Source organism: Podarcis erhardii (assembly GCF_964252035.2).
Source record: "Podarcis erhardii genome assembly, chromosome: 9".
Taxonomy (NCBI): Eukaryota; Metazoa; Chordata; class Lepidosauria; order Squamata; family Lacertidae; genus Podarcis; species Podarcis erhardii.
The window spans coordinates 28,894,921-28,910,687 of NC_138512.1; the positions used below are offsets into that span (position 1 = coordinate 28,894,921).

Genomic DNA, 15,767 nt, shown 5'->3' on the forward strand with positions numbered 1-15,767 from the left:
AACTTGACCATCACATCTAGTTTGCATCCAGATTCTGGCCACAATATTTGAAGGAGATTTCAGCTCTTCTTGCTGGCATCTTTTTTCTTTGTCTTCAAGTGAATGGCAATAAGATTTAAGCACTTGGAAATGGAAGAGAAAATTGCCTTCAAGAAAAAATTGGAAGTGCAAGTTTTACTGTCTCTTTCATTTTGTACTGCTTTGACCTAGGACTTTCTTGATGCCTTCCCATAATTCCAGCATGCTGTTTTTTGTAGGGGGAATAGAGCAGGGTTGCATAGGGAACATAATCCTGAACACGGACTGTTATAGCTAAGAATCTGACAGCTGGATCTTTGCTATAGGGATAGCAATTCATTCTTCACCTTTTGTACATGGATGGTAGGATTTGGACAGTTCTACGAATAGTTTACTGGGATGTGATTTTTGCTTTGTTTCTTTTCTACCTCTCAGGCTCAGATAACAGTGAATGGGAACTCTAGTTCAGCAACCAGTCCCATGAGCCACTTTCAAAGGCCTTTTTCCCCTTCAGGATATTCCCCACCAGTCTCACTCAATTCAAGCCTGGTTCTCCTGCAACAGAGCAGAACAATGGGTGAGTTCCCACATAAACAAATAACATACATTTATTTTAAAAAATTAAATGGTGTACACTGAATAATGAAATGTCCCTCTGAATGACATTGCTCCCTTTGTAAGCCATGAATCTGGAGGATATTTCTCTGATTTCTGCAGGGGATAAATTGTGCAACATAAAAACATTTTCTTAAGCTGTGGTGGCAGGGGGGGGTGTGTATGTGTCACTTTTATATTGCTGGCAGCAGCAGTAGAAGCATCATAGCTTTGCTGGCAGCAGAGGTGCTGATTTGGGTCCCAGCCCGTGGGTACTTAGCACTGTGTGCAGCTGTCACCTTGCTCTGTGTGCCACAGCTGCCTTCTGGTGCCGCTTCTGTGCTTCCGCAGCGGTGGCAGAGCGTGTGCATGTCCACGCCCACAGCGGGCCCCGACAGAAGCCCTGCAACGGAGGGCGAGACCCTGGCCCAGTCAGTGCCGCAGGCCAGGCACCCACAGTGAAAAGTTTGCAGGTGCCCAGGCACCCAGGGCCCCCTGGAGTTGGTGCCAGTGGCTGTCAGTGACCCAGCCACCATTTTCTTAACCCCTAAATTACCCAGAATCATTGTCATCCCAGGGCAAAAATATAGGTGCTGCCTCTTGTTATCATCTGAACAATAAGTTCCCAATAATTGAACTCATAATATAGCAGAAATAAATGTTTGCCCCTTTTAAAATAGCAGGGAAATGGAAAGGGTGGAATGAGGTGGGTCAAAAAGTAATTTGTTTCTAAAGATTCTAAAAAAATAACTAGGCACTACACAGCTGGAACCTTCTAGAAAGAAACAGAGCGTGTGGTGTGCTACAGAGTTTGAGTCCCCCTGAGCACAGAGGCCCAACTCCAATTCATCCAATATCTAGTATCATGAAACATCTTCCTAATCCTGTGTCAGTTTGCCACATTGAAAGTGCCTAGTCTGATAACGGAGGTGAAGCATGTTAATTAAATGGTTATACAGCACTGTGTTAACATTATCTTTGTAGAATCCGCAGAGACATACTCACAGCATGCTCATTCTGTTGGCGGCAGCAGTACCACCAGCACAATACCAATCTGCAGAACTTCGGAGGAAGAGAAGAAAGTCACAGTCATTAAAGCACCACATTATGCAGGGATTGGCCCAGTCGATGAATCAGGAATCCCAACTGCAATTAGAACGGTAGGAAATGTTGAGCGAGTGTGGCTCTGTGTGTGTGAGTGCATGAACACGTCGTACAATGAATTGATTGTTGGTAATGGCTTTTTCACATTCTTCTAGGCTTATATAATGTGTAATAGAATGTGCATAATCAGGGGACTCGTGATTATAATTCTGTGAGTAGTGGGGAAAGGGGGAGGCTGGTGGTGTATAATTGGAGAGCCTTGACTTTTTTTTTTACTTTTCATTGTAAAGTTGTCAGAAGATCTGCCGCTTTCTCTGTGTTTTGTTTTGTTTTCCTTTCCTTTCCTTTGCTCCACCTTTCCTTCTTTTGTTTATTTTGCCTTTGAAAAGTTTCCTAAAGTTTGGTGCATTTTGTAACTTTTATCAAGATGTCCTTGTATGCCTAATCCTTCCTTGTATTCATGAGTTAAGTTATAAGATGACTGAATTAATGTACATGTACACACACACACACACACACCATTTATTTAACCATTATCACCAGGAAGCCCAGTGCAGAACTAGCTCTCCTTTGCTGAGCGGGTGGAAAAAGCTTTTGGGTCAGCTTTGACAGCTTGCCACTAGTTAGTGCTTGAGTGCTTTCAGGATGCCACACTGAAGTGTTTTGTTTTTAGCTATGCTGAAGCATTCTTTCCACGCTGCTGCCCCGGCATCCCCTTCTGGCCGGTCCAGGCGGCAGCAGTAGCAGCTGCAGCTCTTGTAGGGAAGGAACTGTTTGCCGGTCTGAAGGAGTTCTTGCTGCTGTTACTGCTGCTGCACTGGCTGAATGAAACGACTAGGAGCCAGGATGAAGGCAGCAGAGCCCTTGCAGGTGAACTCTTTGGGAGGTGCAAGGATATAGCAGCTGTGGGTATACTTTGCCGGCCAAGACCAACATACGGGGATGTGGTGTTGCCAGGAACAGATTCAGTGGAGAGGGGAACAGGGTGGGGTGAGAGAGAGAAATGGAATTGATGGCGAAAAAGCGATAGGGAAAGATTTTGCTCTGACTAAGTGGTAAGACTGTGGCTTTTAAAAAAAATAAGGGAGGGGAGAAGCTCAATCAGTTCTTGCTTCCTTTTACTATGGTTGTGATCTAGCTAAGTCATGTAAAGTGGTTTTTTTTTATTGACTAACTCTCACTATAACAATTCTGAAGATATTTCCATCCCATTTCACAGAGGCAGATCCCTCTGTGTGTGTCTTTTTAAAAGAATCACAGACTAATCAAATAGGATGGCTATTAGTTATATAAGAGCATGAATTAAAATCCTCCCAACTGTACTTAATGGGCCTGGCCCATTGCCAGCTATATATTTAAGCCTCCAGATTCTCTTGATCTCTTTAAGATTGGCTATGAAATTCCTCCCATTTTTGGATAGCTGTTTCTATATAAAAACATGTTTTTAGCTTGTAGAACTATTATTGCATAAAATGTTATAAGACATGCACAATGCCGTTCTAGGCATGCTCATTCAGAAGTAAGTCCTACTGACCTCAATAGGACCTACTCCCAATTAGGCATGTATAGAATAGCAGCAACATAGTTTGCTCAGAATGTCATATAAACAAAGAGGCATGTGTTAAGTGACCACAGAAACACAAACTAGATAAGGTGGCGTGCTTAATGCTCTGCAGCATCAGACTGTTTAGAGTTACTTTTTAATTTTTACTGATTGCATATTCATCTTAAGAGCCATGCAAAACAGCACAAGTGTTTCAAATGCAATTGTATTGGATCATATAACACTGTACTTGTCCATACATCTTGCTGAGTTCAACAGGGCTTACTACTGTTGTTGCTGCTGCTGCTGTGTTCTGTAATTTAGTACAGAGAAATGTGTGCATTATCATGCACATTTTTTTAGGAGGGATGGCAAATAATCAAGTGTACACCACATTTCTGCCTGAGTTACCAATCCAGCTACAGTTAGTCTGCAATTCTAGGTACATTTACCAAGGAGTACTGCTGATCTCAAATGAAGCTTACTTCTTTGTAGCTGTGCACAAGATCACACTGCCAGTCACTGTCTCGCTTTCATTGACGCCAGCAGAGCATATTAGTTATTGTGATTAACTTAAATTTCATCTTCTGCTTGTCAATTAGAAATTAGAATGGAAATTAGATTTGATTTTTAAAGGAAATTTTGCTAATCAATTTGGCTCTTTTATTCAGTGTAAATATGCCCTAAATCAGGCACCAGTTGTCTAGTTGATATACTTTCTCCTTTTCAAGTGGTTTGCTGAGCTTGCACCTTCGCTGGAAAATTGGTATGCTTGTTAACATTCCAGCAATGTGTCTGAATGAATCATAGAATACCAATGTGCACAGATGTCAGATGTGCCTTTAAAAAGTAGCATTGAAAGCCACCCATAATTGACAATGGTGGATCAGTTTTCTAGCTGTTCAAGTGGATATAATCGCTTCTGTCTTATCTGGATTCATCTGCAGTTCTCCTTCATCCAGCCCATAACATTTGCACAAGCACCTAACTTCAGCTCCCAAATCCAGTTTGAAAGAAAAATAAAGCTGAGAGTGCTCAGCATATTGTTGACACTGCACTCCATATTGTCTAATGATCCCTGCCAGCAGCTGTATGTGCTTACTATAAAAAAGTATTGTAGATAAGATAACATTTAAGTAGGGGACACTTAACAATTTGAGGATCAAATGCATTGCCCACTAGAAATAATTTGGTTGCAATCCATTAACTACTTTCAGATTCTGTAGACATTCCTTTTTTAAAAAAATGATTTACAACAGGAACACACATATACACACAATATGTTGGAAGGGATGCAAAGATCTTCCCAGCGGACTGTGTGCCTATTTGGCAGAACTCTGTACTCCAACCACAGTGGAAGATTGCTTTGAACACAATTCTCCATCAAGCTGTTCCTTTATTGACATTTAAGATTGCCATTTGTAAAATTGTTTTGCAACAGCCTCGGATTCCTACTGGAGAGTGTCCATGGCATCACTGATGGGGGGAAATGACTTTCCCAATTTTTTATTCTGCCTTTTAATTTTGCATTGGCAGTGTATTCATTGATCTCTGTTCATTCAGTCTAAGCTGAGTACAGATTGGCATAGAGCAAGAAGCCGAGCTGTTGGGCAGTGTAGATTGCAGCAAGGAATTAATTCCTACTCTGTGGCATCCAGGAGTGTCAACTTGAATATAATATTGGGTGAGGGGCAGGGAAGCCCCACTCTGCGTAATTGATCACAAGTCATGGTGCACACCCCCCCCCATTTGAATGGTAAAGCCCATCAACTTTGCGGGGGGTGGGCAAATATTTTAGGGGGCCCCAAAGGGACCTCAGCCCCTAGGAATTGGCTCCTATGGTGACACAACAGAAGACATCTTGGCCAAGGGAAACTTATAAACTGGAGATGGGGCTTCCTTCTGTATATTTTAAAGGTGGCAGCTGCAGAAGATGCACTTGTGCACACTTCAGACGCAAAATGCCAACTACAAAAAAACTGATAAAAGCTATTCTTAAGAAAACCAGAATGTGGCATTTGCTCTTTATTGAAAGGACAGTATCTATTCGGATATTAAGCTTTTCCGTAGATTTCATTCTGTCCATTTGTAGGAGCATAAATATTGTAAGCTTCCTTGTCTCTGTAGTAAAGTGTGAAGTGAGAAATCTAGCTTCTTCATAAAGCAAAGCTCAGCTGCAGTAAAGGGAGGTTTCATCAGTATATTTAACATGTCTACTGTATACTGGGCCAGTTTTTGAACAAAGATATCTTTCAGCCAAGAGTTTGGAAATGCATATTTTTGCAGCATGTAATGCCTGCCCATTTAAGAACCCTGGTCACTTTCCAAGAGCTTACAGCAATTAAGCTCACTGTCAGCCTCTGACATAGAAAACCAAATTTTCAACCTTGAGTAACTAGTTATTCTAGGTAGATCTACAAGGCGCAGTTTAGACAACTATAGGTGCCCTATAGTGCATTACATCATTGTCATTTTTATTCTCTGTGTTAACGGTTGGTCATTGTACAATATTCCAAAGAGCTGGAGTGCTAAGTAAATTGAAAATTAAGATAAAGATATGTACATTCATGTTATACACCCAGTTTCAGATACTGAGTCATCTTAGAAAGTCTCCAATATTTTGGCTATGTAAATTTTTATGTTTCATTTCTTTAAAAAATTCCCTATCATATATGAGAATGTGTATTATGTCATTTCTTTAGTTTTTGGCCGAGGACTCATTAAAATGTATTCCAAGTATAGTTACAGATACTCAATTATTTTAATGTAATACATGATAGTTTTCTGCATATTGAGCAAGACAGACTAGCAAACTTTGCAGCATTCAGTTAGCTGCAACGTACTAAAATAATGGGAACCAAAAATTTATGCAAGTCAATCATTTCGGACTTAGAAGCAGCTTTTGTATGTAGAGGTATTTGGAAAATATATGTAGAACACCGAATGTAAAATATTAGGATATGATGTGCAGATAATAGAGGGATACATGACTTCAGATCAAAATAGAATTGTGTTGTCTGACATTTTATCAAGATCATAGGATTATGCATTACAGGGAAGGAATGAGTGTACAAATTTGTAATCTTTGCAGCTTGCATGCATCACTGTTTAAGGTGGCTTTGCAACTGGCTTTTGGTGTGCACCGTTTCATTTTTTTACTGGCACTACTCTGTATTTTTAGAAGTTGTGATCCTTTAGGTTGCCATGAATGACCATGCAAAAAGCGTCCTTGTGCACCAGAAATGCAGCCCAAGTTTCTCATCCACTTGTTCCCCAAAATGGGCAGTTTTGTAGCCAGCTTGCACTGTATGTTTTCTTAAAGCTGTGTCTGTAGGTGGCAGACTTGGAGATTTGCTGTTTTTTCTTGTAAATAGATCTTATTTTGCTTCATCCATGCTACTTGTACAGACAGATGATGAATTTTCAGGAATAGAAAAGGTTTACTGTCAGTTGAACATAGTGGAAATTAAAAAAATATGAATGCTACTGTTAACATAATTGATGTCATTTCTTGTTGTCTTATGATTTTTCCCCACTGACCCATTGAATATTTAAATGCTGTCACCCAATTTATGAGCAACCCAATTTCTCTTTCCAAAATAAACTTAACTTTTGCCAGGACTTGGTATGAGTGTTTGCAAAAGGTGCTTGTTAAACACTTACTTGTAGGACTGCAGAACTCAGGTCAGCTAGAACCCCAGATATAAGGGCTCATTCAAACCTTATCAAAATAGAAAGGTTAATGCCCTCATCCCACACGGGTCTTCCTGCAGTTTCCCCCATGGAAACTTCCACAGAAAAACCATTAATATTTGAAGTTCATCAAAGTTACCAACATGTCCCTTAGACGCATTGACAGTGAAGGAATTCTGGCAAGTGATAAATAACACCTCACCTCTGCAGCCAGTAACATGGTGCTAAGATGGGGAGAAGCACAATGTGATGCTAAGCACTATGGAAAGATAAAGAATTGAATGCAGTATCGCCACACATGCATATATACCAATGGCAAACTAGAATGGTGTAGTGGTTAAGAGCGGTAGTCTCGTAATCTGGGGAACTGGGTTCGATTCCCCGCTCCTCCACATGCAGCTGCTGGGTGACCTTGGGCCAGTCACACTTCTCTGAAGTCTCTCAGCCCCACTTACCTCACAGAGTGTTTGTTGTGGAGGAGGAAGGGAAGGAGAATGTTAGCCGCTTTGAGACTCCTTAAAGGGAGTGAAAGGCGGGATATCAAATCCAAACTCTTCCAAACTCTTCTCTAGAATCCACTATTGTGTCCAGCTTCAACATTGGTTCTAAGCATTGCCTGTTTCCCTACCTTTTAAGCTGATGGATTTAAGATTATTTTCTTCCATATTTTTTTCAGTGGAACAAAATAAGCTTACATCCATGCACAGCTTAGTTGTCTGCCTAGCATTTACAAGATTCCCAGGATTTGGTAATAAGAATTTTTAAAATACCCTACACTGTATCCAATTATAATGCTTTTTTTATATAAAAAAAGAGTAAATGGTGAGTATATTGGCTGTGTCTACAAAGAGAATAAAAGATGCTTGCTGTCAATGGATTTGACTACCACTACAAAGGATCTTATCTAGAAAAGAATCGAGCTGCAAGAAGTTTTGTGTAGCTACTGGATTGTGTGTGTTTTACTTTTAACCAACAATCCATTATAATTGCTTCACGGTCAACCTTCTGATTATTTGTACGACAAAGAGGCCTTTCATTTATGTGTGAATAACTAAATCCGGTCCATCCGGATTTGTTTGACTTAAGCAGTGTTGGAATACTGTAGCTAGCTTTTCTGTTTTTTAAGTGGGCTTTTGCCCAGAGAAAATTAGAAGCCTGTTTGCACAAAGCATTGCTTGATTATGGATTGTTACAAAGGCTAAACAGAATGTAGGGCAAAGAGGAGATTCTCCACTGAGAAGAATAAATGCCTCCGTTAGCTGTGCATTTCCTCATTGATCATCACTCCACGGCATTTATTTCTTCAAGCCTCTCAAACAATACTTGCATCTCTTCCTTTTTTTACATCGTTGCTACAGTCTGATTTTATAATTGTGGTGCTTAATTCTTTTACATCAAAGGAATATGTCCAGCAATTGAATACATTTCAGTGCAACTGAAACTGCATGCATTGGTGGATAACGCTAACTCCTAATTTAATTACTTGCCTTTGTAGTAATGATGAATCTTCATGTAGAGCATTCTCACCATCCCTCCTTTATTTAGCCCCAATAAAAGGTGGCTTTTCCTCCATGTGCTTAGTCTGTGTGTGGAGGGATGGCAGGACTATTCCTGTTGACCACTGGAGCACCCCACTGACCCTTCCCTCAGAACATGCATGTTCACAGCTGATGCATCCCCAGATGATCAGGGATCCCTGTAGCACCAGGCTGATAATCACATAAGCACCAATTTTGACTTGATATATGTTGAGGTAGGAGCAGTCATCCAGTCCTGCGCTTCCCCCTACCCCTCTCTATGTAATCACATGAAATAGCACCTACAATGACCTGTTGTGCTAGATCATTTGTACTATATTTAGCCCTTCTTGCTGAAAACAAAGGAAAGGACTAATGCTTCACAAAGACAGTTATCTATAAAGATGGGTTATCCCCCCCCCTCCAGCTGATCCTGAAAGCACTTGAGGAACTTACTCGTTTTCCAGTTGGAACACTTGGTAAGGCTTGGTTTGGCCATTACTGTTCCCCATTCTCCCAAGACAAGAAACCTTTCCTTGGATAAAGCAGGGGTGAGCCGAGGTGCTTTCTCAACAACCCATGGAGTAGATTACTGTTCAGAACCTGAAACAAGGATATTTGGATCCTTTCCAACCTTGTTTACACTTCTGCCAAAGGGGAAATGTAACTCTGCTAGTCCTCCTGGACCTCTTGGCAGTCATCATCCTCATCAACCATAGTCTCCTTCTCAGGTCATCTGGCCAGAGTGAGACCCGAGGATGCAGTGCTATGGTAGTGCCAGTCCTTTCCAAAGGGATGAGGACAAAAAGCAGAACTGGGGGACTTCACTCTATGGCCTTTGGCCTGCGAGGTGCCACAGGATTCCATTCAGTCCCACACTGACATGAAGCCCTGGGGAGAAATCATATGGAGGTTAGAGTTAAGTAGTCGTTGGTATGCTGATGACCTCTCATTGTAGAGAGTCTGTAGAAATCCTGAACAGAGGTTTGGAGTCAGTTTGGGGATGAATGAAGGCAAATGAGTTGAACATAAAGGTCCTGTAAATCTCCTGATCTGGATAGAGTTATATGGCTAATGCTGGATAGGATTGTACTCCCACCCACCCACCCACCCCCTACACAACCAGGTGCACAGTTTAGAGGTTATCCTGGACTCAGCTCAAGGTTGGCTATGTTATGCTCCCAATCATTTGAGTATTCAAGCAACCCAGCTTCAAATGCTCATTCCATCCCTAGTTTTCTAGTCCATTATTTTCCACAGAATTATTTCTTTGGAGCAGTTCTGAAGGTTATCCAATCCAGTGCCTTGAAGTACTGAGATACCAATCATATCCAAACATTCCTAATGAAGGAGACATTAAACAGTACTGTAAAAGACAGAGCTATATCATCTATGACCCATTAAGCCAAACACAATCTGAGAGTTGGTCTTGCTCCCTATATGCTGATGCGGTCGTTGCAGTCACCAGGAGAACCATGTCTTATGGAGTCATGTCCCCAGGGTGGTGACATGGGCCTGGACTTTTAGTATGGAACTCCCTTCGGGAGGCTAACAGACAAGTACTTTTGAGATTTTGGTGCCTATTGGAGAGGTTTTTATTCTAGTAGGCATGCAGAGAAGGAGAATCCCCACCTGGTCATTATCAACTCTGGAGCAGTTTAATGATGACTTAATAGGTTTACATATTGAATTGAGATTTTATTATTGTTTGTTCCTTGCTTTTGAGGTTCTTTTCTGCAAATAAGGTGATTTTAAAAATCACTTTATTATTTTTGTATTATTAATACACCTATCAGCTAAGTATGAGGACCCATCAAAGGAGTAAACGACCCACCTAGTTACCTCTATTGTACATTAATTCAACCTATTGTGTAACCAATTTAATCTTTGTTGTTGTTTTCTTGCTAATTGTTTAAACTTTGTCATTTTTAGACAGTTGACAGGCCGAAGGATTGGTATAAGACGATGTTCAAGCAAATACACATGGTTCACAAGCCTGGTATGTCCAACTTCCTCTCCTTGCTGTATTTTCATACATCTTGCTGTTTTGCTGTCAGATAATAATATATGGCAGTGGTCATTCAATAATAAAATACCAAGGTCCAGTGGGCACTTTGAGCCAAATAAGTATATTCAATACAGCTGGTGCATTTTTCTGTGGGGAAAACTTAAGGAATTCTCTAACAGAAATTAACATTTTAAAGAAGTACAGAAAAATAAGAGAGGTTACAATGAGTGTGTTAGGGAAACGAAGTAGCTCGGGGTTTTGTGTTCATCCCTTAGAATTCATCCCTTGGGAAGATTTTCATTGCTGTAATCCTGCCAAGGCAACAAATCAAATAAAGAGCTCTTCCTTTTTTTCTTTCTTCTATAAATTCAACAAAATTAATGACAAAATGATCCTAGCCTAGGTATGGAATCATTTGGTTCTCCTCTTGGTTTAGTTATTGTAAAAGGAGTCGCTTTGCGTAGTAAGTACTAAGAATAACATTTAATCCAAGAATAAAAGACAGTGACTGGTCCAGGGTTATGAAGTGAGTTTCATGGCTGAGCAGGGAACTGATCGAATAACAATAATTTATTGATTAACTGAGCAATCCTGGAGGAGCAAAGGGGAGAGGGAGCTAAATGATGGATGTGGCAGCCAAAATGGAAGCTGAGGGGAGCACTTTTGCTGGGCTTTTCAGCGCAGTGGATCACTATATTTTGTATCTACGCCCTCCCCACCATCACCAAAAGCACTGGAGAAATTAGCTTCATCTGCTCCAGGTTAGCATAGATGAAGAGCCTAAATTCAGTCCCTCACATGGAAACAAAACATCCTTGGATCCAGCAGATCCATAGTTGATTCTGTTCCATTCTCATAATGCTCCACACTCTGTGGCTATAGGTTTGCTATCACAAGCAAGAACACCAAATGGGGGTAGCTTTCTATCCACCAAGCTTTCTGAGGGTACAGTACGGAGCCTCCACAATCTCAGTCTATCCATCCACTAGCAAAGGACAGATACCTAGGTCTTTTCCTAATTACACCCCCTCTGCAAACAGGCAATACCAGGAGATCAGGATTGCCCTCTTAATCTACATATACATTACAATGGCACCATCTTCAAAAAAGCCTTTCCGGATGTGTGTGAAAGGTGATGCTGCCACCTGTTGCATTTGTAAATTCCTGTTTTAAAATAATTAACATAAAATCCCCACTGCCAGTAAATCAGGGCCATATTTAAGTTGATTAAATATTTGTTGTTGATTAACTAACGAATCGGCTAAATATTCCATACCTAACTGGAAGGGCCATAGCTCAGTGGTAGAGCATACTGCTGTATTTCCCTCTCAAGTGACAGGACAGCTGTATGCAATCCAGGATTGGTAGCTTGTGATAGACTCCTGAAGAATAAAGCTGGCTACAATTTGCTTGTTGTTTTACAGTATTTGGGATAGTAGAGCTGCCTTGCTGTTCTAAGAGGACCAGTGTTGCACCACTATAACATTTATCTTTCTTTTTGTAGATGATGACACAGACATGTATAATACTGCCTATGCATATAATACTGGTAGGAATTATTCCTTCCCTTCATGAGTCTGTTCTCGTTAATTTTGGCGATTACCTAACCTTGTAGGCCCATCCTTCTTGTGCTTGTGTAACTGCAGTTTTTATTGTTGTGTTGTGGGATCTCAGTGTATTGTTGTCATTTCGATATTTTCCTGACACCTGAATGATTGCGTGTGAATTCTTTTTCCAGCCAAATAACCCAAAATGTATTTTCAATGGTGACCTTCCACTGCTTTGATTTTGTACTAATTTGGACAGATTCTGGCTTTGTGAACAGTTTCAAAGCAGAGCTTGATTACTAGCATAACCTCCATCAACATGCATTGGGGATGATAAAGGTAGTAGCTGAGTAGAATACTGCATTGTATGCATAAAACATGGGAACAATCCAAAGTCATATATTTTTGTGTTTCATTAATTTTAATATGAGAGAGTTAACACTGAAATAAATAAATTCTGCTCAGGGCTAAACTATACATTATGCTAAAGGAGCAGGTGGGCAATTGTTATTTGGGCAATTGTTATATAACAACACACTGTCACATTTGGGACAAAAATTGCCTGCTTTCTGGCCATGTAGCTAGGAAGCATAGGAAAAGCCCCCTGCACCTGTAATTAATTAAAATAAATCCAGAGCTGTATCTGCATGCTCTTCATTAAGTGTAATGCGTAGTTTGGCTCTCTGTTTCGTTTAATTTTCACTAGATCATCCCCTTTACCATGGGACAAAATATGAATCCAAAACTCAAGCTTCCACACTGTGCATTCCATTAAAGCTGTCAGCACGTTGCTTTTGCAACTGCTGGAAATTAAAATGAAATTGTCAATATAACAATAGAAAGTGACAGAACAGCGGTTGAAGGCTGCAAATTTCTGTAAAAATGTACATCAAGCCAAATAATTGTGAAAATATATCAGATGTACTTATTGATTAGAAAAGCCCTTTAAAAATGTGTTATACATATTTGCAAAAATATGCAAAATGGTAATGCACCATAGGAAAAAATGCATTTTTAAAAATGCAACTTCCAATTTAAGTTCACATCACAATCTGCATAGATTCAATCTTCACTTGCAAAAAAATTACATTTATGTGATCTGCTTGGGTGACTGTCCAGAACTAATGCTGATAAATATTATATTACTAACCAGAAAGGCATTGTTACAAAATTAACAAAGGCATGCTTAAATTCAAGCATGTGTGTATTTCTTTTTCAGTTTTCTGCTAGCAAGCAACCACCAAGATAACAATGGCAGCCAGCAGTAAATTATCCCAACTGTGGCTATGCCTCAAGGCACTTCCAGATTTTAGAGAAGTGGGAACAGAACCCTTTATCCATGTATCAAGTCCACCTAAGGCATGATAAACCACTTGCATTGGACTGCAGAAATAGGGGTCCTGTCAAGCCATTGATATGGCCCTATACCCAGGTGGTGTGCTGCATTTCACTTGATGGTTTACAAGTTGTGCAAGCCATGCTTACCATGAATCAATATGGGACTTCTGGTACCAAAAACACTTCTTTTGATTGAACAATTGCCCAGAGGCACCCTTTTTCTTAACTTTTAGGAGTATGTTGTTTGCCTGAACTTGATCTACTCTTTTGAACCTGGCTCCAGTTAATAGAGCTCAGGGTTCTAGTAAAAATCAAAGAAGTCTGCCCACTCCAGTCAAGACCAGTCGTTGCAAGTTCCATTGAATTTAGTGGGATCTACTTCCAATAAATGTGTTTAGGGACTGAAATGTGTGTCATTACATACCCTTCTCAAAGATAGGTCCACAAGTATCATCTGTGTTGGGTATATGATGTGGAATCCAAGGTGGTGGCGTACAAGTGGATGACTCTTTTGTTCTCATCCTGGGAGCCATGGTCTTTGGAAATCTGCCCTTCTTGCTGCAGCCTTCCACACCACATGCTAGTCTGTTCTAGAGGATGCCCTAGTCTCTAGGAGCCGATGTTTAGGGGCACAGGCTGCTGCAGAGGAAAAGAAGAAGCAGGAAAATTCCATTCTGTAAACTCTATGCCATTCATGGAACTGAGGATATAAGCCAAGAAGAACTACCATTAAATTCACATTAATTTTTAAAAACCCATAATTGAATGTGGCATATATGTATTATATCAAGTGATGTTAATAGTTAATTATGGCTTTTTTCTGTTTTGTCATTTTATTAGGTAACTTTAGCCCATCCTTTTCTGCTCAAGCACACCCTGCTGCAAGAACACAGACATACAGACCGCTGACGAAAAGTACTTCTGACAATGGCACGGAGGCCTTTAAGGTCTCGTCCCCTGTACCTCCACCACCCCCAGCACCACCAATTCGCCCACGGCAACGATCTGCACCAGAGAAGTAAGCCTTGCAGCCGTTTTGTAGCAGTCAATCTAGAAGCAGCAAATTCCATGAGGCATAATGTGAGAGGCATTATTTCAGGCTCTTTTAATGTGTAAAGCACATAAGAAGTATTTTTATACTCGCTGCAAGTGCTTTTACATAGAGTGTGCCTTGCTTCACCATAAATAACTTAACAATCTAAACTGCTCCACTCACACCACAAAGAGCTCATAACCCACCTACTCTCAGTAGCCAGAAACATCATAGCCAGACACTGGTGAGACCTGTCAGGAGTAAGCATGGACCAAGGGTATCAAATAGTATGGGAAGCAGCCTTATTGGAAAAACTAACCAATAAACTTAAACTCACACAGGGACAAATAGAAGACGACGCCTTCACCTCGGTACGGCTCCTTTATCACATACACAGCCCAACAAGACAACAACAAGAATCCCCCGACAGCATACAAATCAATCTGGCTAGCATGATTCAAAAATACACACTCACACCTGGCTCACACATAAAAACAATTCTCACTACAGCCAACCAAAGACAACCAACTACACCCTACGCCACACCCAACCTCTCTTACCACCAAGGAAATACAAGTGAATAGTAAGAGAACCCATACAAGTAATGCTGACACAACCCCTCACACACACTAAGTAGAATAATGGAAGCATAACCACCCCACCCCACTCGTCACTCCCCTCTCCCTTTCTTCTTCTTCCTAATTGTTTAAACCAATTCATAAACCAAGAATTTATACAATGACCACTAATAATGAAACATATGTTGTAGATATTTTTCCACATTTATTATGCTATTTTTGTGATACACAAACATGAGGAAACTTGGTATACTTGTTTGTATAACATTTTTCATGTTTATAAAAGCCAGTTTAAAAAAAATATCTAAACTGCTGCATTGCCTCTTGACTTTCAAATACCATAATGTCACTAATTATGCTATTGCGAAGCATGGTTTTCCTTTCTATGAAATCTCTGCTTTTAGTGTCAGTTTTATTGTGATTTTACAAATGGCACATGGAGAAAGTAGGCTTGCAGTACCCACAAGACATTTTTTATATATGAATAGAGCTTGGTGGGAAAGATGATTTAATTCAGTTGTCAACTTTATTTTATCTTAGAAATGAGTGGGACCCTCCAGATAGAAAAGTAGACACGCGCAAATTCCGTTCAGAACCAAGGAGTATTTTTGAATACGAGCCAGGGAAGTCTTCTATCCTCGAACACGAGAGACCGGTAAGTGAAGTCGGTTTGTATTTAAACATGACAAATAGTTTAATGAGTTCATTTCTAGTCATAAAAGCTGACATAGTTTTAACGGATATCATTAGATGCTTTGAAATGAAAAGTACTGAACTCTTCTTAAAGAGATTTG

At 40.3% G+C, this 15,767-nt stretch overlaps 1 protein-coding gene and 1 long non-coding RNA gene across 44 annotated transcripts in view; one reads left to right on the forward strand and one right to left on the reverse strand.

Annotated features, from left to right (window-relative positions):
- The window catches only part of SORBS2 (sorbin and SH3 domain containing 2), a gene marked incomplete at its 3' end in the record, with an annotated part of 179,875 nt that overhangs the window by 120,307 nt on the left and 43,801 nt on the right, over window positions 1-15,767 (forward strand). For 40 of the 43 annotated variants that reach the window (XR_014160000.1, XR_014160001.1, XR_014160002.1 and 37 more), the window contains 6 exons: window positions 454-595; window positions 1,597-1,772; window positions 10,402-10,468; window positions 11,982-12,026; window positions 14,203-14,380; window positions 15,514-15,628. Coding sequence is in view for 17 of the 43 variants with exons in the window: in XM_081875580.1 (XP_081731706.1) it covers window positions 454-595; window positions 1,597-1,772; window positions 10,402-10,468; window positions 11,982-12,026; window positions 14,203-14,380; window positions 15,514-15,628 (723 nt within the window). The remainder of the gene's footprint in view (window positions 1-453; window positions 596-1,596; window positions 1,773-10,401; window positions 10,469-11,981; window positions 12,027-14,202; window positions 14,381-15,513; window positions 15,629-15,767) is intronic. The other 3 variants (XR_014160007.1, XR_014160018.1, XM_081875588.1) reach the window with 1 other exon arrangement.
- LOC309349684 overlaps window positions 13,830-15,767 on the reverse strand; it is an 89,288-nt gene continuing 87,350 nt past the window's right edge. The window contains exon 8 of the long non-coding RNA XR_014160079.1: window positions 13,830-14,001. This is a non-coding gene — a long non-coding RNA (uncharacterized lncRNA). The remainder of the gene's footprint in view (window positions 14,002-15,767) is intronic.